Source organism: Bos indicus x Bos taurus, chromosome 24, assembly GCF_003369695.1.
Source record: "Bos indicus x Bos taurus breed Angus x Brahman F1 hybrid chromosome 24, Bos_hybrid_MaternalHap_v2.0, whole genome shotgun sequence".
In the NCBI taxonomy this organism is placed as follows: domain Eukaryota; kingdom Metazoa; phylum Chordata; class Mammalia; order Artiodactyla; family Bovidae; genus Bos; species Bos indicus x Bos taurus.
The window spans coordinates 54843299-54869075 of NC_040099.1; the positions used below are offsets into that span (position 1 = coordinate 54843299).

The following is a 25777-nucleotide window of genomic DNA, read 5'->3' on the forward strand; positions in this document are numbered from 1 at the left end:
TACCAAAGGACAGCGTGCAAAAAACCACGGCTTAGAAAAGAGACTAGGATTTACAGGGAGATAAGTTGGGTTTTATTTGGGGTCGATGTTCCTTTGTTGCTTCTCATAAAGACCCCTTTATTTAGAAGCCTGTTTCTGGATCCTACCTAACTTTTCAAAGGTGGACTGCTAGAAAGATTTCTTAACTATTTTGATATACAACCATTCTGTTTCACCTACATTACATGGCTTTTCCTGCACATTTGCTAACATATATATGCCTTTTTATTAATTCTGTAAGTATAAATGATATTTTCATACTTTCAGAAGCCACAACTAACATTATTAAAATTGACGCTCTCATTGCTTTTAAATATACTGTTAAACATGTACATATTTTTAATCTGTAAGGTGAAAGAGATTTTTAAACCCTGACAAATCAGCACACGGGACTCAAACAATTAAAATGGGACTAGAGCACTAAGCTTCCTGGCTTCGTTAACTAATGAAAAAGGGTCTGAAATTTCAAAAGTACAAATTTGCAGTGATTAATAAAGATACTTGCTGAAAAGGTGACCTATGCATTATAACCAGTGAGACACCATGTATTATCCTCCAGTGATGTTATAGTTTTGGCCAGCTGACCTCAGAATATTATTTCAATCAGAACTCAAGTTAGTGGCTTGTCAACTGAGACACTTCTGGGAACTCAAGACTTTGAAGTTTTCCTAAGTGACAGAAGTATAACCTATGATAAATTTTTAGTGTGCTGCGTGGGGCGTTAGCACAGATGTATAGAAACAGCTGAAGCTGTATGCATAAATCCATGTGTTTCATAATAATTTTATAAGAAGTCTTTAATTGTAACAACCAGTTTTTAAGGCACCTGACCTGGTCAGTTGTTTCTTTCATCAGGATAAAATTGGGTGCTACCTAACTAGCTGTAGCTAGATAGAGTCCCTTTTTATCACCAAAAGGACGGGGAATGGAGGTCAGCCACTCCAAACATTAAGTCACCAAGCTCTCGGATGGTTGGCTGCAAACAGTCCTACCCCAGAGGACACCAGGGGTAGGCAGTGTGCCCAAGTGTTTTCTCTGCCACTTTTGGGAAAAAAATTCTTACCGGTAAAATTATTGCTTAGAATATTGATCACCTAAAGTACATCCATATTATTCTTAACTTCTCTAAAGTTTACCGTTCTTTTGTGATTTTCCAAAAACTCCTTGACAGATATATTTGGGATGAAGGGGAACTGGGGACACATACGTAGAGCTGTCACAGAAATTTTGAGGATACCTCACCAGAACTTGCCATGCATGTGTGCGGTTTCACCTACATAGCAGACCTGCAGTAAAAACTTGCTGAATGAATGAATAAATGACTGCATCAAAAAACAAGTAAATATTCTAAACCACTTGAGTGCAGAGTCTGGGATTTCTGTATTCATTCAGTTTCCAAACAACGATTTACCCATTCCCAACTTCGCCTTGAGCCCCATTGCGGCACGTGCTCTTAGTAAAATGGAAAAATAGGACTAAAGACTGTAGGGACAGTCATACATATATTAAAGAATCAATCAGAAAACAAACTATTATGAAGAGGCTAAGGAACTGAACTATTCACTCCCAATCACAGATCTCATTAAATTCTGCCTTTTTTTCTGAATAATGACTGCAACATTACACTGTTACTGCAAAGTTCAAATAAACCAAAACACACACATACATGTACCCTGCAGACTGCCTGGAATCAGGCAGGTGCTTAACAGACGACATGAATGAATGAATGAATGATGAATGTATGAACAAAATGTCATTTTCCCCCCAAAATATAAGTTGTTAGAACTTGTATAACTCCATGTTTCTAAGTCATTGAACACTCATTTTTTTCCATATACTTGCTTGCTTCTACAATGCTATTCTTTTTTGCCTAGTATAGCTGAATTAGCTAAACATAATATCCCAAGGATAATAGAGATATTCATCAACATACAGGATTACATAATACCACGGGAACAAGCAAACCTATAAAGAAAATGACCACCTTTAGGTAAATATCTACCCCATCAAAAAACTGATAAGACAACTAACACATCTATGTGCAGTGCTCGCTCACTCAGTCATGTCTGACTCTGCGACTCCAAGGACTGTAGCCTGCTAGGCTCCTCTGTCTATGGGATTCTCCAGGCAAGAATACCAGAGTGGGTTGCTATGCCCTTCTCCAGGGAATCTTCCCAACCCAGGGACTGAACTTGTATCTCTTACATCTCTTGCATTGGCAGGTGGTTCTTCACCACTAGCTCCACCTGGGAAGACCCTTCAACATGTCATCATTATAAAAATATTATAACTTATTTTATTTTGGAAAATTTTTTATACTGGAGTGGGTTGCCATGCCCTCCTCCAGGGGATTTTCCCAACCCAGGGATTGAAGCCAGGTCTCCTGCATTGTAGGCGGATTCTTTACCGTCTGAGCCATCAAGGAAGCCCAATACATGTATACTGATAAACAATTTAAATAGCATCCAAGTACCTACTCTGCACTAGTTTCATCTTTATGACTAGTTCCCTGTGACAGGTATCACACCATTCCTACTTTAAAGACAGAATTAAGGCACAGTCTGGGATGACATTTCATAGATCATAAAGCTATAAAATCCCCAGGACTTAAACTTGAGGGCCAGACACGTCTGTGTAAGAATCACTGCCTTGCTCCCCTGCAGCAGTGTGGCAGGGGCCAGGTCATATCACGAGTCTGAGTTTTAGTTTCTTCCTCTTAACACAGAGCTTCTTTTGAGGCATAAATGGGGGACAGCTCGCTCAGTGTATCGGGGCCTGTTATAAATGAGAGTGGATTCCCTTGTTCTTCCTCTACTCTTTCCTCTGTGCTAGAGTTCCTTAAAGAGCAGTGAGCAAACAGTCTCCACCCAAAACAGGCAGTCTCAGAAGTCAACTAATATGGACAAAAAAATTTTAAAAATATAGGACCATGCTAAACTCTTTACTACTAAGCAATCAAATCACATTACTGGTGTGAGAAGCATGTGTGCACAGTTAGGTACTTAAAAAACATATTTTCTGTTGATGAAATCAGTATCAGAATCTATGTTCTCATAATTAAACATAAATGAATGATAAATTTTGCCAAGTCAGTATCTGGGCTGTACCTATTCACTGAAGACAGGAGGTATTACTGAATTTAAGTTATTCAGAAGCTAAACAACTGGACTTTTTTTGGTCTCCAGTAGGAGTCACTATAAACAAGACATTTAATTCATAAGTTAATGTTAGTGTTGAGTTAGTAAATAGATATACATGGATTGTTATAAAACTTTTCAATAAATGCTGATAGCTTATACCTAAAAAAGGGTGGGTGTTTAAAAACCAACTTAAACTGCAGTGACAAAAATCCACTTCATCAAAGATGTAATTATCCAAAGGAGGATGCAGACACACATGTACACACACGGACACGCAGAATAAGAAGAAGGTTTTCTGATGACCGTAAGGCGAGACAGCCTTGCAGGGAACACCAACAAACTGCCTGTGTGGACATTTCTCTACTTCATTGTATTGACATCTTTAGAATGTAAAATAACCATGTCTGCTAATAAGTGAGGGAGCTTGACTAGTTTAAAAAAACTATTTCCCTCATTTGGAATTCCAATTATCTCAAACTTTTTTTTTTTGGCCAAATACACATTTATCTGGAGAAAATACTTATCTCACATAAATATACTTGTCACATAATTATAAAAATATTTCTCGGAAGTCTGTGTTGCATGAAGAACTGAGATAAAGCACAAATCATGTCGGTCGACTCTGGGGCCAAAACTTATTCTCTTAGCACCACTTAGACTATTACAGGTACAATAGTTTTAACTATTTGTATAGTTTAAAGGTAGCCAAGTTTAGTTTGGAAGAGAGTTTTATCACAGAAGATTCTCAAAGTAACACAGACTGCGAAAACGAAAGCCTATCTGTGGCTTCATCAGAGTCTTCCTATTGTTATCTTAAATTGGCTACTTTTATATGGCTTGGGTTCATAAGCAAACATCCAAATGGTTTATCACATGATCAAGTATTTATTCTTTTCCTGGCCGGTCAGATAGCTTGTAGTCATATTGATAGCTAAACCATGTGGACTAATTTTTCTTTTGTTCCATAAATATTCATCTTCCACCTTTCTGTGGCAGTATTTCTCTTCAGAAGAAAGAGGAGGTTTCTCATTTTGCTTTAGATGTATTATAAAAACTCACAGACATATATTGTTTTGGTGACATGCAGTAGTATGCAAAATAAATGCAAAACACTTTCTAACATTCTTGCATGCCGTTAGATCTGGTTAGACTCATTTTCCCACTTTTTCACATTTTTCTCATTTCTATGGTAAAGAATACAATGAGTATGTCATTACCCATATGAACATGACATCTCAACAAGCCAGAGATATAAAATAGCACTACCCTTCAGACTGGGAAACAAGTGTCTAATGTCATGTATGGTACGGTAAAGTGAAATATACTCAGTGGCAACACCAGAATATATAGATTTTAATGTTGAACTGCATTTTGAACTGCAACACTAGAGTCTAACTGAAGTTCACTTCTTCCTTCCTCAATTTCATGCAAAGATCTGTCATTGCAAAAGTCATACGTTGATCTACTACTAAAACCTCTCAAATACTAAATGAAATTAGAAAACAATAGTGCAATTGACACTTTTGATGACTAAAGGAGATCTTTTAGTTAAGGAGAAAAGACTTCATTGGGTTTCTTATTTTTTCCTCAGGACATCAGTCTCTCCCCTCTGGGATAAGTGGAATTTTTTCTTTGGGGAAAAAATTCCTTTATCCTAACCCAGTATGATCCATAGCCAGTCTCCAAGTTTGATACAAAAACAAACCATTTCTATTTTGGTACAATGAGGAAGCATCACAGTGGACAATATAAAAACAGAGATGGAGGAAGCTGACTCAGATTGCTGCACTTCCTAGATGAGAAAGCGAGCGGGCTCACCACAATCACCTGAGTCAAGTGAAATAAGACGACAACTGTTTTTTCCGTCAAGTTGATGCACGTGTAAAAATGAATTCCCAAAAAGTTAAAGGGGAAATCCTGGGCATGTTTATTTGCCTGGATGAAGGATTCCATTTGAGAAATTTCTGACAAAATGGATTGATGAAGCAGACTGGAATCTCGGCACAGGATGTACACAATTTTTTAAAACATTGTGAATAAATACTGGGCTTCCCAAAGCATTGCTCAATGATTAGAAGGAAATGTGATATCACAATGGAAATCATTTTCATTCTAAACAGAATAATTGTCTGGGGTTTGTTAATAAGCTCCTTTGGAGGTGGGAATTCTAACAACTTCCTGAAGTTTCCAACTGTTGACTACCTTTGCTTGATATCACTGATCACAGAAGAAAGAACTGCTGAGCAGAGAACAATTTTCAAATACTCTAATGGCTATTTCTGATAAGCACTCAGTAATCAAAGAGTAGGTAAAAAGAATGAAAAAAAAAAGGTTTTAAAAATGGAGGCAAATGACCATGTAAGAGTAGCATTCAATACATATCTGTTATTGAAATGACTATTTCAAATTACTGTTTTATAAAGTTTCTGCCTAAAAATATTCTTTTGAGTAACTGGGAATGAGCCCCTTGGAGCAAGAATTAATGGCATTTCAAGGCGAACGAGCAGTAGATTTTCTCTTAAGGCTGATCCTTAGCCTAAAGCCAGAGCTGATCACTGGTCCATTCTTGACCTAAATGTTGGGTTCTTTAACTCAAAATGACCTTGAATTCTAACTACTTAGTTTCAAAAACAAATGATCTCTTGCCTGTTAATCATACGCACTTAAACATCCACCCCACACATAAACACAGAAATGACCATGAAGAGTCATGTGAGATAAGTTTTGTACCATCATGCACTGAGACAAGTCCTTATAGCAAATTCCATGAGTAACCCCAAAAGAAATGGTTTTAAAAGGGATAAGGTGCAATAAAGGAAAATTCTGAGCTTCTAAGTAAATCGGAAATTCATAAGCTTTCACTGAACACAAACAGCATTAAAATTAGAACTGTTTGGCAAAAATCTGACACTGATACATTTTGGTTTCTAACATGCTGCTGCTGCTGCTAAGTCGCTTCAGTGGTGTCTGACTCTATGCGACCTCATAGACGGCAGCGCACCAGGCTCCCCTGTCCCTGGGATTCTCCAGGCAAGAACACTGGAGTGGGTTGCCATTTCCTTCTCCAATGCGTGAAAGCGAAAAGTCAAAGTGAAGTCGCTCAGTCGTGTCCGACTCTTAGCGACCCCATGGACTGCAGCCCACCAGGCTCCTCTGTCCATGGGATTTTCCAGGCAAGAGTACTGGAGTGGGGCGCCATTGCCTTCTCCGTTCTAACATGAGGCCAACCAAATCAGGTATAGGTGAGGAGTGCCCCAAAGTTATACAGCAGTGATGATCGTATTTCCATTCATTTACAGCTGGGCAAAAACTGGCCTAAAAGGACATCTTCCTAGTCATGGCCAGCAGTAGTAGTAAATACTGCCAAATTGCCGAATCACGGTCCTCACAAACCAGAGGCATGAAAGTCCCCTCCATGTCTTTCACGTGTCTCCCAAAATGTCAGTCAGTTTTCTGCCTTCTTTGAAAGTGATTACCAAATGCATTTTGAGAATAAAACTACTTAAAATTTGCTTAACGCAAGTCAAAATCTTAAACAGGTCAACTTTCCCATCCTTACCTCCGGCCACTGATTGCCTCTTCTGCAGCGTGTAACATGTTCTCTAATACCTGCAAGCCATGTGTTTTTTTGAGTTTTCTTTTTTAGGCCTTATATGTTTTGTGAGTGTATATGTGTGTGTGCTTAATTATGTCTGACTCTTGTGACCCCATGGGCTGTAGCCCACCAGCCTCCTCTGTCCGTGGGATTCCCCAGGTAAGAATACTGAGTGGGTTGTCATTTCTTTTTCCAGGGGATCTTCCTGTCCTAGGGGTCAAATTTGCATTGCAGGTGGATTCTTTACTAACTGAGCCACCATAAATATGTGTTTTTTTTTTTTTTTTTTACAAATGGCAAATATTATTCAGCTTTGAAGGGTAAAGGCAGGTTCTCAGCAACGTAAATCAAGCCGGTGGTCAAGACAGATTTAGAATTCAGGTCTTCTATCATTCCACTTCTTATAATGTGCCATGCTTTGCCACTCATTAAAAAGCCCCTGTTCTCCCTTAACCTAGAATGTCCTTCCCTTTTTCTGATTGTGATAATCTTACCTATATATGAAGATAATTATTGTGAAACCTTTCTTTTAAAATTTAATTAAGCCACATTTTTTATGGAGTCTAAGCACCGACCTACTCGACCACCTACACCAGTGCTAGTCTGTACGTCTGTGTGGTATACAAGGAACAGGAAATAGAATGAGAGCTCAAGGCTTGTCCATTTTGTACATGGCCTGTGTCCTTCCAACTTGCTAGCTATGTTGACCAACTTATACTTTCTTCAATAAAAATAAGTACACTTAAAAAAATAAAAATTATTTGGCCCATAAGGCTTTCTCAGAGTTAAACATTTCTGTATTGAGTCATTCTTAGTATCATTACTAAATAAATGACAGTATTTTATGATAAATGATTTTGAACATAAAAAAGTTTTAAAAAATTTTAATTGTATTTTTGATTTTTTTAATGACTTCCAGATTTTTGTTTCTCCAAACAGGTATGTGGGGATGAGACCGCCATCCCCACTACCTGTCATCCTGTCCTTATTAAAATAATGTGGAGGTCAAAAACCAAGGTTTTACTTTAAGTTCTGACTTTATCTAAATCTCAGTTTCTTTAGAAGTAAATATGTTTCAAATAAATAAAGTGTTAAATTGTGATCATGACAATTTTTCCCCCAACTTAAAAATTCTGGGATTTATATTTTTATGATAATGAGATATCTCTGAATAATCAAGCCCTGAAGATACAGAGCTCGTCAAAAGTTGTTTCTGCAGTTGAACAAGCAAGAGCGCAACAACAAGGAAGAGATACACGGAGGATGTCAGAAACTCAACCGCACCTGTCACCGCTGTCTCCATCTGCCAGAGCTGTAACTCTCAGTCCTCCAGAATCAAGCTCTGTGGTCACTTCCAGATAAGGACCATTCTAGAATGTATGGCTCTCCAGCAGAGTTTAATGTCATGAATTGTAGCTAAATAAATCATGCACCTACTTATTGCCCCCCAATACTGTAGATTTTTAAAGAGTAGAGATTATGACTTAAATGTCTTTGCCCTCCCCTATAACAGTGTTATCTGTACATAATAGGAGCACAAATCCATCTTTGCTCATTGAGTGAATGAGGACCAGAAAGAGATGTATTTCCTTCCTTCCACAGTGACAGAAACGATCAAGTCCAGGGTTGCCAGAGAAACACGTTACAGCCGCTGTAACTTCACTTTGAGAATACATCAAGTCTTCATGAAGTGGAAAAATGAGGGTATGATTAGACAAAAACGTTCATACAGAGCTACACCTACATTATACTGATAAAACACACGCACACACATGTAACCATGATGAACTGTTTCCCCAGTTTTCAAACGTTTTAATGATTGTGTTTTATTTCATGAGCCTGGCCTTTCCTTCACCTGGATTATAAACTGCTGAAGATTAGGGATGGACAAAGTTTTATTTGCTGGGTTGGCAGAGAGCATATTCACTTACACACACACTTCACAGAAGGGGGCTTGGAGGATCTAATTTGTCTTCCTTTCTCTTGTGTAGTGTGGCTATTTTCTCAGTGGAATAATTAATTGTGCCAACAATATGCCAAAGATATAAAAATGGATCCATGCATTGTCACTTCTTAGAGGTGATACTGTTACGCCCCCTCGGAGGTGCGATGCAGTCTCCTGTTTGTTTCATGTACTTGGTTTTTCTTGGCAAGTCCTCCTTAACTTATCTAACCTATATTCTACTTTAAAATGTCCTTTTATAAACATTTTCTTAGAGGGACGACATATCCTCTGAAGGCTAGACATTATTTCCTAAGGACGTGGAGGCAAACAAAGAAGCAGGTGCTTTCCATGTCATTTCCACATATTTAACTTTTTTTGTTGTCCTTTCCAACACATTCCATTTAACCAGATTTTAGACATGACCAAAAAAAAAAAACCTTGAAAGATGTTATTTTGTTATATTGTTAAAAATATGCTGATAAAGAAACTTGCCAACAGTTACAGTAAGTCTCAGAGTTGATTTCATCTTTCTACTATATATTGCCTTGTTACCAGGGCCTGTGCGATTACATCGATTGTTGAACTTTTAAGAGCCATAGTCTCTGTGTCTATTAGTCCACAAGGTCAATCAGTGGTACTAGGCTCCTATGAAGCATCATGAAATGAACTCTTGCTTGGAAAACGACTTGTGGCCACTTGTCTACTTGCATAAACCTTCACACTAGCAGGAACTCTGGTGCACACTGCACTTTCCAGGAAGCCTGGCACTTAGTAGGTGTGCAGTAAACATCCGCTTAGTTTTTGAATTTGATACTTGAACAGATTCAAAGCTAAGTGGGTACACGATGATACAGAGTCATCAATCGTTCCCCACACCTTCTGGCTGATGTCAGATGGGGAGTTACAGACCCCTCTTGACAATATGATAGAAATTATATTCTCTGTCTCCAGTTACATCTTTGAAGACTGGAATTCTGTTGATTAGAATCTTAAGAGAAAGGCACTAACATTTTGTAAAGACTGGTTTAAAATATACTTGAGATCTGGATACACATAAGTCATATCTTTTATGAAATAAGCTTATTTACATCTGATCTACCTAAAACTTTACTAAGTATATTCAGACAGTTAATTAATACACTTTTGATGTTCTTACTAAGATGAAAGTTTTTAGAAAGCATCTTCAAAAATAAGTTATCACCTTACTTGTTTATACCTTTTAAAAAAAGTTTCGTAACTTAGTGATATCATCACAGACAGCTGGTAGCAATGCAACAGTTAATCTGTCGGGGTCTCCTTTTAAATTGCCAATTTTCAGATGTTTGGAAGGAAAATACTAGAATCTTAAATTTGCTATGCAGAGTTGTCTGCAGAGATGTAAATTTCATTTATCTCCCTCTTTATATACTTTTATTTCTGAAAAATTTTTTAAAGGCTAAGTCATTTTCAACCATACACTGCAGGAAACAGACCACTTTAATACTCAAGATGTTTTATCTTTATTATCTGTGGCTTTTGCTGAAAAAAAAAAAACAAATCCCAAAAAACACCTCCACTCACCTCCACATATCCTAATATACCTTAATTTCTTTGAATCAAATGCAGGTGCTTCATTTTAAGTGGTGGTCCAATGACTGACATTTAAAACCCAAAAATCTTTGTAAGTGGCTGCAGTGCTTAATGTTGTTGGCATTCACGGCACTTGTGCCATGGGGGCAAACTGGGGCCATGCCATCCTACTGTGCAATACGTTTAATCCAAACCCTGTAATCGTCACTGTGATTATCCATTTTGTCGTCCTGAAGGCTGCAAGTTCCCAGGAAAGTTGGGATAGTGACTGCGCTTTGCTTTCCAGCAAAGACTGTTTCTGTGCTCTGTTGTTGAGTTGGGAGCACAGCTGTGCAAAGGAGTTTCAATGTACCAAAGGGTGGTCGGAGAATAATCAGCTCAAAACTTCACCTGATGAGTTCACAAGCCACAGACTACACACAAAGTCTATGAAGTCCTCGAGCACCACGATCACTTACATGACTTTTAAACTGGATCTGCGTCAAGCAGTAGTGATCGATGTTGACCTCAAAGATACTTTTTTGCCCTGATTTTACCCAATCTACATAGCCACGGACAAAGACTGAGCATACTTTCATTTTCCAGCAGTAACTAGCATGTTATTTGTGTTTCACAAGTGAAATTGTCAATGTAGGGACAGATCTTCAACTGCTCATTCAAATCAAACCATAATATTAAGAGCATTATCTAAAAAAAAATAACGGCTTGATTTAGTAAAAACATTCTTAATAATAAAAACAATAAAACATCCTAAATCATACTCCACATACTTTAAACAGCCTGAAATAACTTTTATTAATAGTGTGTAAATCTTGTATTCATAATTGAGTCTTCATAGTAAATGGACTATTTAGGTATATTCTGATGAATTATCACAGGAGAAAGGTATCTGTCATTATTTCTAATCAAAATCTCCAAATACATATTTCCAAGATAAATCAAAATGGACCTTAATAAAAGGATTCAAAATCATGGGCTAAGACATCCAGCCTAGAGGAAAAAAAATCATTTCAGAAAAAAGGAAACAGTGTAAAAGCTCTTGGCTGCTTAAAATGAGTTTTAAATGAATGAAGGGGGTAGTGCCTGCACCCTTTTAAAAGTGGAAGTGCATACTTCAAAATAATAATTCAGAATTAATTAATGTAACTCTTACTAGTAACTTGACTTATCAAGTTGAATTCATAAAGTATGACCTGGCTAACTCAGAATTAAAATGATTAACTGTTCAAAATAAACCACTGCCTGTTCTAGAAAACATCTTAAATCTTACCCTAGAGAAAAATTATTACTTCGTAACACCTTTCTTCAGGGGCAAAGAGGCACTCAGTTTCCATTGTCAAAAATATTCATTTAAATGGGTAATAGCCAAATATATACTGATGAATTATTCAGATCTTCTCAAACGTCGGGGTAAAAGGAAGATTTAGCAAACTGGTACTATATTTTCAGTTTAATTATAAAATAGATTCTTAGGAATTAAAAATAATGTCTTAGCAGCAGACTGAGGCCCAGATTTGGCCACTAAAGGCTGTGTGATGCTCTTGCTGCAAGACAAGAACAGGACAAACACAGCCTAGCGGAGTGTGCGGCCACAATGGTGGGACTTCCACCCAGGAAACCTGTCCTTAATGTATCCCGTCGTGTGCAGATTTGGCAAGAATCTCCAAACATCATTTACATACCATATGCCCTGAATTACCTAGGCACAATGGCTGTGGATAAATATGATGTTTCAGGTCTGTTTGCTTCCTTTTATAAGTTTTGCAGCTTTCATTTCATTTTTCTCTTTACTAAACAATTGAATGCAATCTTGTGTGCTGCATTTGAGTGTTTTGCTAAATCAATAAATAGTTCATTGTGCTTTGTGATTAGAAAAAAATGATCTGAGGTAGGCAACCAGGAGGTATTTATTCCTCCTAAGCAAAAATCAAATAAAGGAAATGAGCTCTTTATGCTTTGCACTCATTTTAACCCTCGTCTCCTTACCAGGCATAGAAATTTGAGGTATTCAACAATTAAATAGATAGAAATCAAACATTATGACTTCTGTGGAATGTATAAAATTGGTCAGCAAGTTTTCATGTTTAAAAGGGATCCCTGAAAACAGATTCTTGGTAATTCCTGTATCTGTTCACCTTATAATTAAAAGGCATTATTACTGCTTGTGCCTTAGTTTACCTCACTCCCAAGAATGGTATTATCACAAACTCAGTAATATATGTCCAGATTCTCACACTAAATTTAAAGTCAGGTTGATAAAAATGTATACTTAAACCAAAAAGATCAATAGCCTAAAAAAGGCTTGGAGCAGAACTACATACATATTTTTTGTTATATACTATAAATTTGACTGTATAAACTTCCAATTAAAAATGACATTCACACCATCATTTTTGATAGAATTTTGCACAGTAGGAATACTCATTAATGCAGGGTAATACAGTGTGATAAGCAGCTTAGACATCAAAATAGCAAAAAAAAAAAAAAAAAAAAAAAGACAGTTGGTCTACTCTTTACATGAGTAAAATGAAACTTAAAAAATTAGATACCTGAGGAATTAATTTAAAAGACCACTTATTGGCATATGTATTTTTTTTAACTATGTCAAATCAAGAGCATCCATTGTCTAGTCAATTTCTACTAAAGAGGTCTCACAAAAACACAAACTCATCCCATATTTGATGATAAAACATTAAATGCATTACAATATTCAAAATGAAATAAAATGTAACAAATAATTTTACTCATCCTACAAGTAGAGAGTGTGTATCTATATACATTTATATACTTATATATATATATTTTTTATACTTATATATATTTAAATCATTTAATATGAGAATTTCTGAAATATCTGGATTCTTTTCAGCTTTGGTAAAAGAGGGGCAGAAGCCCATTAGCTACAAAGTGTGGGCACCTGGGTAATTTCTTGATCTTACACTGGAAAATACAAAGTGGTTATATAATTCTCAGTAAAGGGCAAAGGAGCGTGCATATACTGGAAGAGAAACAGGTAAAAGACAATCCAGTTATTTCAGGATCCTACAAAATAATCTGCTTTCTTCGGGGGGCAAGGAAAGAAAAGCTACCCCTTGAAGAGCAGCAATGAAAGGGTTAACAGACATATGCTGTATAATTAGGAGATGCATTAATGATTATGAATAGTAAATGATTTGGTGCAAAGAAAAAAAAATTTTAGTCAAAGGGACATGTACCTATCTTACATGTTTATTAGTAACTGTATATAACTAGAGAATTCTGCTATTAAGAATCTTGCATTATTGGTGTAAATACTTCCAAGGGTACATCAAATTGTAATCTTTCATACGACATCCATCAAACCAGGCTGGAGATTTTGACAAACATTAAACACAGTAAGGAGGCAATTATGTATGCATGATTTAATCTGCAACTAATTAATATGCAAATTTATTCATATGTTAGTTACTAAATTAAAAATGCAAAGAAGCCCTTATGGTGATTCTCGAAATTTTGCACAAACAGAACATTTAAAATGTAAGAAAAATGAAGTTTTTTAGAAACCTATAACACACTTTTAGTGTCTCCAGAACCTGTTGCATTAAGAAGACTCAAAAAAATGAGTGTTTAAATACTGGATAATAATTTAAAAGGTGTGCTAATTTTATGTGAGAATGTGGGAACAGAAAGGTTAATCAGAATTCTCTCGAACTCTTAAGAGATACACTCTAATTACCAGACAAATGGTATTCTATTTCTAAGCTTCCGACCCTGCTTTTAGGGTTGTCAAAAGTTGGTCATCTTACTGATATCTAGTACAAATAGTTAGGGGAATAAATAGTATAAGAAAGCAACTAGATATACTGAAAATTCCAGGGTAACTCGGAGCCCATTTGGTGCTCACTAAACACACAATTCACTCCTCAAGATGGCAACTCGCTCTTTTCGCCTTTGGGGAACAGATCTTTGCAAACAGAGAAATCGGAGGAAAATCTTGAGGGAGCCTAGAAATTCTCCCCAACTCTCTTCCGAAAGAATCCTTCAAAGAAAATAATGCCACTAACCCAAGAGCCACCAAAAAACATAAGGTAATTTCCTCTGAATTCAATCTGGCTATTTCAGCCCTGCATTTTCCAGACAGTCCAAAACTGATTCGAATCTCTGATGGGAGAAGAGGGATGTGGAGTCGTGTGATTTAAAAATATCTTTGGATGTCTGCATACCGGGGAATATCCATTCAACTGCCTATTTTATCCTTTGGCACCACAGCCTTCTGCGAGCATCTGATTTCCCGGTGATTTCCTAGTGATGAGCAGCGAGATTTTGTGTGGATCACCTCTGATCTGATTACCTTTCGCATCCGAAGTCCGACGGGCCATGTATGCAGCTCCGGGAGCTGGCACTGGGAACAGCTGTAGTGGCCTCAAGAAATCAACGCAAGTCAACTGTATAAGGAAGCACAATAGATGCGTCTACAGCTCTTCCTAGGGCACTGAACTCTCACCCACGTTAGGGGAAAAAAAAAATCGCCATCAGTCTCATCGCTGCCAAGTGACACACAAAAAGGAAGTTAACCATTGGCTGTTACTTTTATTCACAGTCTGACTCTGATCTCCCAGCTTCCCTCAGCCCCTTCTGATGCCAAGCGGGCTACAGCTTGCCCATTTCATTTCGACCACGGCAGCCAAAAAAAGCACTGCCCCACGGTGCAGCGACAAGCAGTCTGTTTTGATATTAGTACCCCAGTATGCGCTGGGAGAGAGTCAGATGTCCCCAAACTATGTGGCCTCCCCCGAGGGACCCGGTCCCGGCCTTCCCTGGCTGCAGAGATGCTGAGCCCGCCACAAAGCCTCCGCTTTGAAGGCACCGGGGCAGGAAACGCACCCTCCGCGGGACGCAGACAGAAATGGCGGGGAGGGAAGACTCCTGCCCTCCAATCCCACACTCGTGTCTAACTGGAAATATTAACAGCCGCTCCCCACTGCCTGCCAGCCAGCAGACGGGAGCGCAAACCGAATTACGTAAGGAAAGGAGTCCTTTTCTTATGTAACTGAATCTTCATAGGGGCTAGGAAGGAAACATCAGATTTTCTTATTTTTCTCTCATGAAAGAGGTTGATGTGGGGGTTCAGAAGAATGGTTATTTTTTTCCCCATTAATTCTCAGAGAGGGAGGAAAATGGTAATAAAATCCTCCCTTTTGGTCCCGCAGACACTCTGCTCTCTCTGCTAAATGTACAGACTCTGAGTCTAACCTGGTTTAACCCGGAATGCACCTGGGATTTCTCATTCTCTCCAGCCTCAATACATCATGCTTTTTAAGGTCTGCAGTGAGGCAGCCTCAGGTTGAGGGGCTTCATTCCTGGGTATTTCAGGAATCTGAGAGGAACCCGAGGCATTTTTAATTTGTACAGGTGACTCAATTTTGGTTGTGACCAGAACTGAACATAAAGCTTTTAAAAAAGCCTCAATGTACACATTTATGCATTCATTACACAGTGTTAAATCTAATTTGTTCTTTTTACTGTCACAGGAAGCACATGTTTAAAGCAATCTGTTTCCTCATGTGAATGCTTTCCTGTCTGTTTAAAAAAAAATTGCGACACACTTTACCCTGAGTAACCAAGAGGTGATCATAAATATCCCTAAATAGCATTAAACAGATATGAAAGACATTAACACTTTCAGAATGCCAAAGTAGTATTAAAAAAAAAAAATTCTAACAGATGCTCCTAGGTCAAAAAGTGAAATGTGTGTTTCCTGAAAAAACACTCTCATCAGAATCATAAATGAACTGTGAGAAGAGGAGTGAGGTGTTGCTGAACAAACCAGGATCCTTTTGGTGAGGAACTCAGCAACCCATTGCCAAAGTGCACTTGCCATAAAAAGCCCAAACTGAGGTGGAAGTTTGATGAAAACCAATATCCTCTGCAATCCACAAGGTGGCAACGAGTACAACTGAGGGGCGACCTGGTGGGGTCTCTCCCACTTCCCAGAGAAAGGTTCTGTCTCTGGAAACCGAAGCGTTATCTCTGCTCCGGGAAACCAGGAAGAGGTCTGGCCCAAAGGGACCTTTCCTGCAGTGCGGTACGTGGGGCCTGGCTTTGCTGGACATTGAAGTTGGCTGGGAAGAGATGTTTGTCGTGAAGTGTATCGGTCATTCTCTCTCCTCCACCCCCTTTAGCAGATTTTTCCCCCCCTTTAAATGCAAGAATTCAAGAATCAGCCCTTAGAAAAAAACTGTTCTAGGTTTCCCACAGCTCACAAGAAAAAATACTGCCCCCCTCTTCCAGCCAAAGGAATTCAACAACGGCATTGAGAAAAAACACATTACTAGGCAGCAAAGGGCAGAATCCCCCAATTCTTTGACTTTTCCAGAAAACATCTGTATAAATAATCCTGCGTATTGTTACAAATGGACCTAAACAGTCCTAAACAAATGGAACTCTGTTTTACTTTAGAAGAGAAACAAGCTGCCACGCACACCCACCTAGTCAAGGCACCTCCGTCTTCTCAGATGAAGTCAGAGCCCCCGGCCCGACTTTTTATGAGTGCCACCACCAGCTCTACAAAGGGAGAGCAGGGGCATCACTTGGGAGCCCTGCTTCTGGTCGCTTGCAGGATGACGCTGATGGAATAAGAAATAAGAAGCATGTATCTCCTTATCACTTAGAGGCAGGGCTGATTTAGGCATAAACAAATTACTGGCAGAGAGAATCATGTTATGAAGACTCTGTCATCTTGGCCTAACGTCCTCTTCTAAAAGGGAAAAGATGGGGAACATCCTTCCAACACAAACTTCGCAGAGCAATTTAGTCGATGACTAAAAAGGCTGACGAGGTGTCTCTGACTGATGGATACCATTGTAAGGACAAAGAGATAGAGAAAGTGCTCGGAGTAGTTCCTCAATTCAGAAAAAGCAAGTGGTCTCCATTAGCCAGAATTTTTCTGAATGCACTTGAGACACTGGCCTTAGTTTCCAGTTAACGTTCAGGAGGCTGCATGTTAAAAATCTGCTCTAGCGCAGGACGAATTGGGAGGCTGGGACTGACATATATACACTACTCTGTCTAAAATAGGTGACTCATGGGAACAGACTGCATAGCACAGGGCACTCTACTCAGTGCTTTGGGGTGACCTAAATGGGAAAGAAATAGGAAAAGTGGGGATGCATGTATACATACAGCTGATTCACTCTGCACAGAAGAAACTAACACGACATGGTAAAGCAACTCGAGTCCAATAAAACATTTTAAAAAGAAAAACAGAAAAAAAAAAAACAAAAAACTTCTTTAGTGTCCGAAGAAAGGCAGTTACTCTGTTGCTGACAATGCATTGCCAGGGCTTATCATGAATATCATTTGCTGTCATAATTTCTAGATACCTACAATGCATCAAGCATATGCTAAGCACATTATATAGCATATGCTAAGCACATTATATATATATATATATATCGTGATATATATTTATCACGATATCCTTAGGAGGGACGTATCTTTTCCCCATTTTCCAGGGAAAGAGTCAAGAATGACATCATATGTCCAAAGCCAGGTAGCTAGTCACTGGCACAATCAACTAAAAAAAACCAGGTGATCAGATTCCATGCTCTTAACCAGCAGATGATACTGTTTCTAGTAGAGAGATCCTATCCTGGCATATCTGGATATTCTAGCGGATATGCCTGGGCCAAAGCTGTGCATTATAACCAGTGACTTAAGAGGTACTGAGGGTCATTCTACAATGAGATGAAACTTGTGAATATTCAATTTATTCCAGATCGTCAAATATTTGCTAAATGAGCCAGGCTGCACAAAGTTTCCAGTCCACAAAGTGTTCCAAACAGCTACAGCCTCATGAATAAGGACACAGACAGAAACCTCAAGGGCAGACTGCCAAGGTGACTATCCCAGCTCTGCCACATACTGGCTGTGTGACCTTGGGCATGTTTCTTCACCTCTCTGTGCCTCTATTCTTTTATCCCCAAATAAACAGTAGCACCCATCTCACTGAATCTGTGAAGGAATAAATGATTTAACAGATGCAAAGTGCTCAGTGTCTGGTGCAGAATAAACACCAGGTCAAGGGTCTGCTCCCAGTACACCAACATCAGCTCACGCAGCAACCCTAACCTCTGTCTATTTTGGAGACCACAGAACAGGCTTGTGACCTAACCAAGGCCACTAAGTGAGTAAGGAGAGGACGTGAGACACTAAAGTAGGAAGATTTCTAGTGGCGTTTGTCTGCACATGACTCTACCACTTTTATTACCATATTCATTCAGTGGAAATATATTTCTAAGTAATATGCAGAAAGCAATGAGTTGAGTTTCTATGGGACAAAAAAGATGTACGCAAAACAAAAAAGACCTTTACCCTCTCCAAGGTGGTTACAGGTGAGTAAGGGGATTCCGCTGTTCCATAAAAAAGCCTAAAGGACAAAACATCCCGGTATGACACTGTGTGACTGCATTTCTTGAATGTACAACTTTCTCAAAAGGCCAGACTTTCTGCTCTTTTTAAAATGCTAAGGCCATTCCCCAAATTGGGCAGTGCGCGACATTACACTCAGCATCTCCCTAAACACCAAGGACCTTAGTTGTGAAGCTTCGCAATTTAGATAAAGCCTACACTGAAGAGAAAGAACTGTTCAACAACACATGGCATGTCTGGCTTTTAGCTTAGTTGTGGAAATGCTCTGAATAAGTATAAATGAAGGAAGAAGTGAATGAAGCAATGAATGAATGGATGAAAACTTCTAAAAATGACTTTTCCCCTCCCACCCGGGTGCTCCCAGTTTATTATAGGGTTCCGCTTAACAGCTAGATTGCTGATGTAATTTATTAAAGGGAAAACAAAATAGTATTGTTTCTAAAATACTTACTGGGGTTTGAATTTTCTAATTCCAACTGTATCTGTCCATAATAAATATGTTCGATTCTGTTCTCTTTTGCCCAGCACTAGCAACTAAGCTACAGATTATATGTGACAACATCTTATACACTTAAAAATAAAATTGACATAAAGGCATTCTATGAGGACTCCCTAGGTTTTGCCACTGAAATTTCACTCACGAAGCACAGGCCTTACTATTAAACAAAATGTAAGTGGCAGAATGTGTATCTGTTTATTATACAACAATACTTTCAAACAGTGTAACAGTTATAGAAATAGGTTTATTTCCTATTTAGCTTCAAGGTTGAAAACATTCAAACTGATTCAACAAGTTTCCATCACCAGGCCATGAATATTCTTTTAAACTCTTAGCTTCAGGAGAAATGACACATGAGTTAAGTACTGTTGCATTCTTAAACAAATTTTATTTTTATCTCCTCTGCTAACATCTCAAGCTATTACACTTTCTTATCATAAAGCCCAATTTTTATAGTCCACTTATTATTGAATTATTTTGCACTTCAAATTCGTTTCATAATGAGCAAGCCAGAAAATATTATTGTACTCTGGGCTTATACACCTGAGCACCTGTGAAACAGCCGTATTCCCCAAACAGGGTTACTCAAAAACATTACCGCCAAGAATCAGCCACCTACTTGAAACTGCCTTCTCATAGCAGCTAATGATATAATGATATACTGTGCCAATCGGTAGAATGAAAGCCATTACAATATTATTATAAGTATAATCCAGGAGGCATATTTAGAATGATATGGGCTGGGAGGGAGGAAGCTGCTGGAGACAGTTAGGAACTCTGTCTCAGATGATATCAAAATAATTGTTCCAAAATAGCATTATTCTAAAATCCCTGGATGGGAACAGCAGTGGAGACTGACAGGTCTTGTATGTGCGTGGAAGGCAGGTACCACAAGAGTCGTTTTTCTGAGAAAACCTGAGTCTTTCTAACAGGAGTCCATGTTTCACAAAGGACATGCTCTTTCATCACCAGGGCTGAAAAATACAACTGATAGAGGAAAACACACCAAAATTTTCCCTTTATACTTGGCCACGAAGGGAGCTGCACAATACAACGTCCCCATTCTTCTGTGACACGGAGCACTCAAAATAAATGCAGTGAAACGTAATGCATGCACAGACCCTCCTCTGATTACTCCAGAAGTAAATGCTTATGGATCAAGTTTCAGCCCTAGCAGGGTGTTTTTGATTAATTCCTCCGACGACAAAATTAGACTCGAAAGACAATAGTGGGTGTCTCTGAAGCACGGAAATGGAATTCTTAAAAGATTCTATTCAAAATCCCATTTGCACATTCTCTCGGAATTCAAATGGGTATTTCTCCCTAAAACTTAAAATCATCCTTATTTCCAACCCTGAAATTTTCCACACTGCAGACTCTTCTGCACTACCTGCATTTCTCTGAAGAGGGAGTAGAGGCTCTAGAAAAGCAGAAACTCCACCAGCTCTGCACCTACGCCACCGCGGCAGCCAAAAACCCGAAACACCCAGAACCACTCACAGGCTGCTGTTCTGAGATAAAGTAACGGAGTAGTACAATTACAGACTCTGCACCGAATTTTAAGAAAAGCTCCCATTCCTTTGAAAATGAACATGTTTGTGTTCACACACACACACCCCGGGACAGTGAAGACCAAGGCTAAGAATCTCATGCTGTTGCTTTGAAACGCAACTTTATGTTCAGTGTAAGAATTCAGTGCAATTTGTGAAAAAAAATAAAACAACACAGCAAGTGTCTGTCAACAGCCTGACACAATCTAACCTGCCTTAAGAAAATAAAACTTCACTATGTTTAAAGAGACTCTTTACACCTTTTAGGACTGTTGCTACGTATTTGTTCTAAGAGCATCTTATTTAAAATCTTCCAAATTCAATCTGACTTTCATTCACAACTTTCAAACAAAAAACTTAGAATTGCTTGAAGACAAGAAGACACACCTTGAAAAAGCAGAGTTGTCAGTAATTGGTGGTGAGCGTGGGGAGGCGCAGAAAGAGAAAACTTCTCAATGTTAGAAAATCAACAAATGTTTCAGTCAAGGAAATATTAAAAGTTTAAAAGATGATGCTCAACCGAATATTAAGCCAAGCATCTCTATTATTCCACAAACATAAAATAAAGGTACTTGAGCCAGATTCTGCAGAACCAGTTTCTATAATTTCCAAACACACGCAAGCCTGTCATAATTCTCTCTCTAGCCTCTCCAGCAGCCTTACAGTTGTTTCTTAACTTCTTAATAATTAAACCACTCAGAGGAAGCCCAAGACTTCACTGCAAAATATACTCTTCAGTGAAGGTGATAACATAAGGTTAGAAATAACAGTTGCCTGAAATGTATTTCTCTTTTTTCAGCAAATGAGTCCAGGTCTACACTGAACGCTATGGTTCCAGGTCTACACTGAACGCTATGGTTCCAGTTGTTGAAATTTCAACAGAAATCTAAGTGGGTGAAATACTGAAAACTTGGTTAAAAAAGAAAAACAGATGAAGGAGGGAGGGGAGGCGCACCACAGGAGCCACCTGAGCAGCGCTTGCTCAGTGGGATGATCACGTAAAGGGGGCTGACAAGGCAGCTCCATGGCGGAGAGAGCTGATGGCTGTGTCTTGTGAGTCTTTCAAGCACACATCCTTATCATCTGTAAGGATAATCCGAACAGAGATCAGAAGTGCACAAACCTTTCACCCACAGTTAACTGAAGTTTTTCTTCTCCCTTACATTTCTTCTCACTTTATATTTAAGATACACACACATGAGAAGACACCTTTAAAAAGGCGAATTTAAAAGGAGCAGAATTGGATTTCAAGACAAGGACGGCAGTGGAAGAGAATCCTTATGATTCTGAAATTCCAAACAAAAATACATAAATCTTTGAGCAATCTCCTGAGACACTGGAATGCTTTATGGGATAGATGTTGTTTATTTGGATGAATTTTATAGGTATTCAAAAATACTTTTCAAGGAATAAGAATCCTCAATGTAAAGTTAAATATAGAGATCCTCCTATGCTTGTTTTCACAACCAGCAATTCAAAGAAAGCCTAATTTCTATAACCTATAACTGCAGGGGAAAGGAGAAAACTGGTTTTCAAAGAAAACAAATAAATACTTATTTTGTGATGAGTATTTTTGCCACTTTCAAAGTGCTTCCCAATGTCATGTTACATATTCTGTGTGAATTCTGTGAAAAATACTTCTGTCCTGTTTGGAATGATTTACTTGCATTATCCTTCACCTTCTTTCTGCCTATACATTTTCATAACAAATAAGCATAATTTAAATAACCACTCCTCAGACATAAATACCATTAATTGGAAATGGGCACTTTAAGTTTAAAGGTAACTATTATGAGCTAATATTTTAATGTAAACACCTACACTTTTTCACAAAGTATCTGCTTCTCTAGGAAAGAACTTTGAAGAAGTGCCCCCCCCCCCTTTTATATCTTATCACACAATTGTCTTCTAGACTTTTCTAAACAGGATGGAGCCCAGGTGGCTGACACTTAGTTCACTTTAAAATCAACATAAATTTTATTTTAGCAAAAGTTGTATTGTCACTCAAGTTAAAATTTTGTTCTCATGAAAAAGCATCATTACGATTTCCTTGAAATCAATTTCAAAAGTAGTGGGGGAAATTAAGTGTTTTAAGTACTGAGTTTTTCAATTACATATATATATATGTATATATAATTTCTTGGCTTCTAATAAGAAAGAAACAATTGCCAAGTTCTCTTTTAAATTGTGATTTCCTCAAGCATTTGAAAAAAAACTTATCTAAAAATAGCTTAGGATATAAACTCAACATCATGTTTGCAACCTTCAAATATGAAGGTTTTTATATAATGGAAAATACTGAGAACATTTAATGCTGTCAGCATTATACAACTTTTCCTGTTAGTTCTAAAAATCTATTCTGTAAAATAATGTCTCATCCAGACTTAAAGATTTTATTTTGCTTAAGAAGTATACCCTTAAAAAAACTGGTTAACCTGGTCTCTCTCATGCACATTGAGTCTTTATTTTTCAAGTCTACCTAATGATTAACTTATATCTCAAATTTTCTTGGAGGGTGCAAATTTTATTTCAGATTCTTTACCATAGTTGAGATTGCTTTCTTTAAAATTCATGTGTTCAAAATTATTTCTAACCACTTACAAAGTTTGTTAGATCTTTCTGAATTTAAAACCAAAAACCAAACCAAAAATCAAGTGCAATTTAACACAGAAAATAGACTTTCTTAAAAAGTACAGTTTGAAAAAAAAAAAAGATAGCCTGTAATAAGAGAGATTATAGACTGTTTCTAAAGATAAAACTTCATATTTCCAGAGAATTCTGAAGTTCCAAGGATTCCAACTGAGGATGTTAGTGAGACTGTCACTAAATTGGATTAGAAATGGAGATAAATTCCACCAATACTTGAAGTAGAAGGGTTGGAGCTGTTAATATAGTTTCTGGTTACAAGAATAGCATTCTGAAACAGGTCTTATGTGTTTACACTTTGGTGGGCACACGAAAATTTCTGAAAGACAATGTCCTTTGTGTCTGTGTTTTTCCTGTGTATTTGAAAAAAAATATTTTAAAACAGCAACACATTAAAAAAATTTTTTTTTGCTTTCTAGATTTTAAGGCTTCCATGTTAATTTCTAAGACTTTTTATCTTATTTTATTTTATCCAAAATTTTATCCAAAAATGTGATTTAAAGTGATGTATTTTTCTCCGCATGAATTCATGACTCAGTATGTAGGATGATTAGGCTATACAAGATAGGAAATTTGCTGGACAGAGCAGTAAAGTGGAAAAATGTTAACTTTAAGATGATATATGGTTTCAAAAAGAAAAACCGAGATGTGGAAATCAAACAATTAGTTCACGGGCAGATGCAAGAAATTAGGCAAGATAAATCCTCGCATCCACAAAAAACAAAGCTGTATTGTTAAAAGTCCCATCCAAAGATGAGGGCTATCAGAAATTGAGATGTGGCTGAAGAGAGCAACATACTAAAACGAGACAAGAACACAAAAATGTTCTGCAGCACTAAGCAGGGCTCTTGTGGGCAATTAGGTAGTTGTCAATTTCACACAGCTTCTCCTTTAAGAAAACATCACCCCAGCCCTTCACTATAGGCCTCTGTTCTCCACGGGGACAGACTCCCTTCCCTCCACTGCGCCTGTGCGCTGCGACCCTGCAGGCTGGTCCTTCCGCCACCCTATCACGGCCATGCTTCCATAGTGACTCAAGGTCTCTTGATGCAGTGCACAGTACAAACACATTCAAGGATCCTGCCAGATCTGTGACACGACGTTGGGCCAGGCTTATGTTTTCTCTATCCCACAGATGCTGCCGTTATTTTCAAAAACAGGGCCAGGCCAGCCCCTCACTCTCTCGATTTCCTGTGAAGATCCAGCCTAATGGTAGCAAGAGAGAAGCCCGGCTTCTGTCCCCGAGTTGTGCCATAAATAGTATCTGATTACAGATGTCACCACTTACATTTTCCTTTATGGTAAGGAAGAGAAAGGGCCCATTTCGAAAAGGAGGGGAAAAAAAGTGAGTTGACGGAACAGATTGTGACAGATTTATTAGGATTTATCATGGTAAATATGTATTGATGAAAACATATAAATGTATTTATCCAGTCATAATCACTCCAAAAGAAACCTTTTATTATCCCCATTTTTTTATCTGTCATAAAAATATTCATAGATATTGAAGTAAGTTTTAGAAGCATCTTTTTATGGGATAAATATTCATAATTTTATTTGAGGACTGAAGATACAGAAATACAGATCTACTGGAGCAAAAGTGTTATAATATCTAACACAGATCATCATTTTAGATGAAACTGAAATATTTATTTTATTCAGTGATAAGGCATGTGGATTCTGTTATCAGTAATAAGCATTCCAATTCATACAACAAAGCTAATATAAACTGAGCTAAACTGCTGTTAAAAAAGGGCTGAGATTTGTTGAAGTAATGACAATAAACAGATGACTAGATTTTAAAATCAACCAAACAGCCTTCGTCTTGCTTAAAGCAGACAAACAAGAAGCGAAACAAAATTTTTAAATTACAAGGATAAAATTCTCATTTCAACTTAGTTTTCCTCCTTATCTTTCAAAAAAAGTTCTTTATGGAGCAAAATACCAACTATTCCTTCAGGACCATCAAAACATCTAGCTAACATAAATTTTCAAAGAGGAAACCCTAAACGGACCATCAAACGCCAAAAATTAAGTAATACAAATTTCCAATTCCAGATTTAGGGAAGCAAGGAAAGACACTCTTATAGTTCTGAACATATGACAACGCATCAGTAACACATAACTGTCTTAACAGCAAAGAAAAAACTATACCAGTAACATATTCTATACTGGCCAGTTAGCTCTACAGAAGACACTTAAAGATCGACAGTGAATTATGAGAAACTGTTGTTGACAATGATTAAGTGGATAGATAATATCTAATGCCACACCAAAGCACTCCTTAGAAACTCTGCAAATTTCTGCATAATTTATTTCAGCATTGAAAAAAAATAAACTAAGTTAATTTAAAGATGAGACATAAACAGTGTACTATCACTTTAA

The 25777-nt window shown here is 37.8% G+C and overlaps 1 protein-coding gene across 16 annotated transcripts in view; it reads right to left on the reverse strand.

Moving 5' to 3' along the window:
• Positions 1-25777, reverse strand: part of TCF4 (transcription factor 4) — a 385601-nt gene that overhangs the window by 110231 nt on the left and 249593 nt on the right. The window contains exon 1 of one of the 16 annotated variants that reach the window (XM_027525701.1): positions 14619-14976. The exons of the other annotated variants lie outside the window; for them this stretch is intronic. Coding sequence (XP_027381502.1) covers positions 14619-14627 — 9 coding nt within the window. The 5' untranslated portion in view covers positions 14628-14976. Of the gene's footprint in view, positions 1-14618; positions 14977-25777 lie in introns of those variants that run through there. 16 annotated transcript variants of the gene reach the window in all.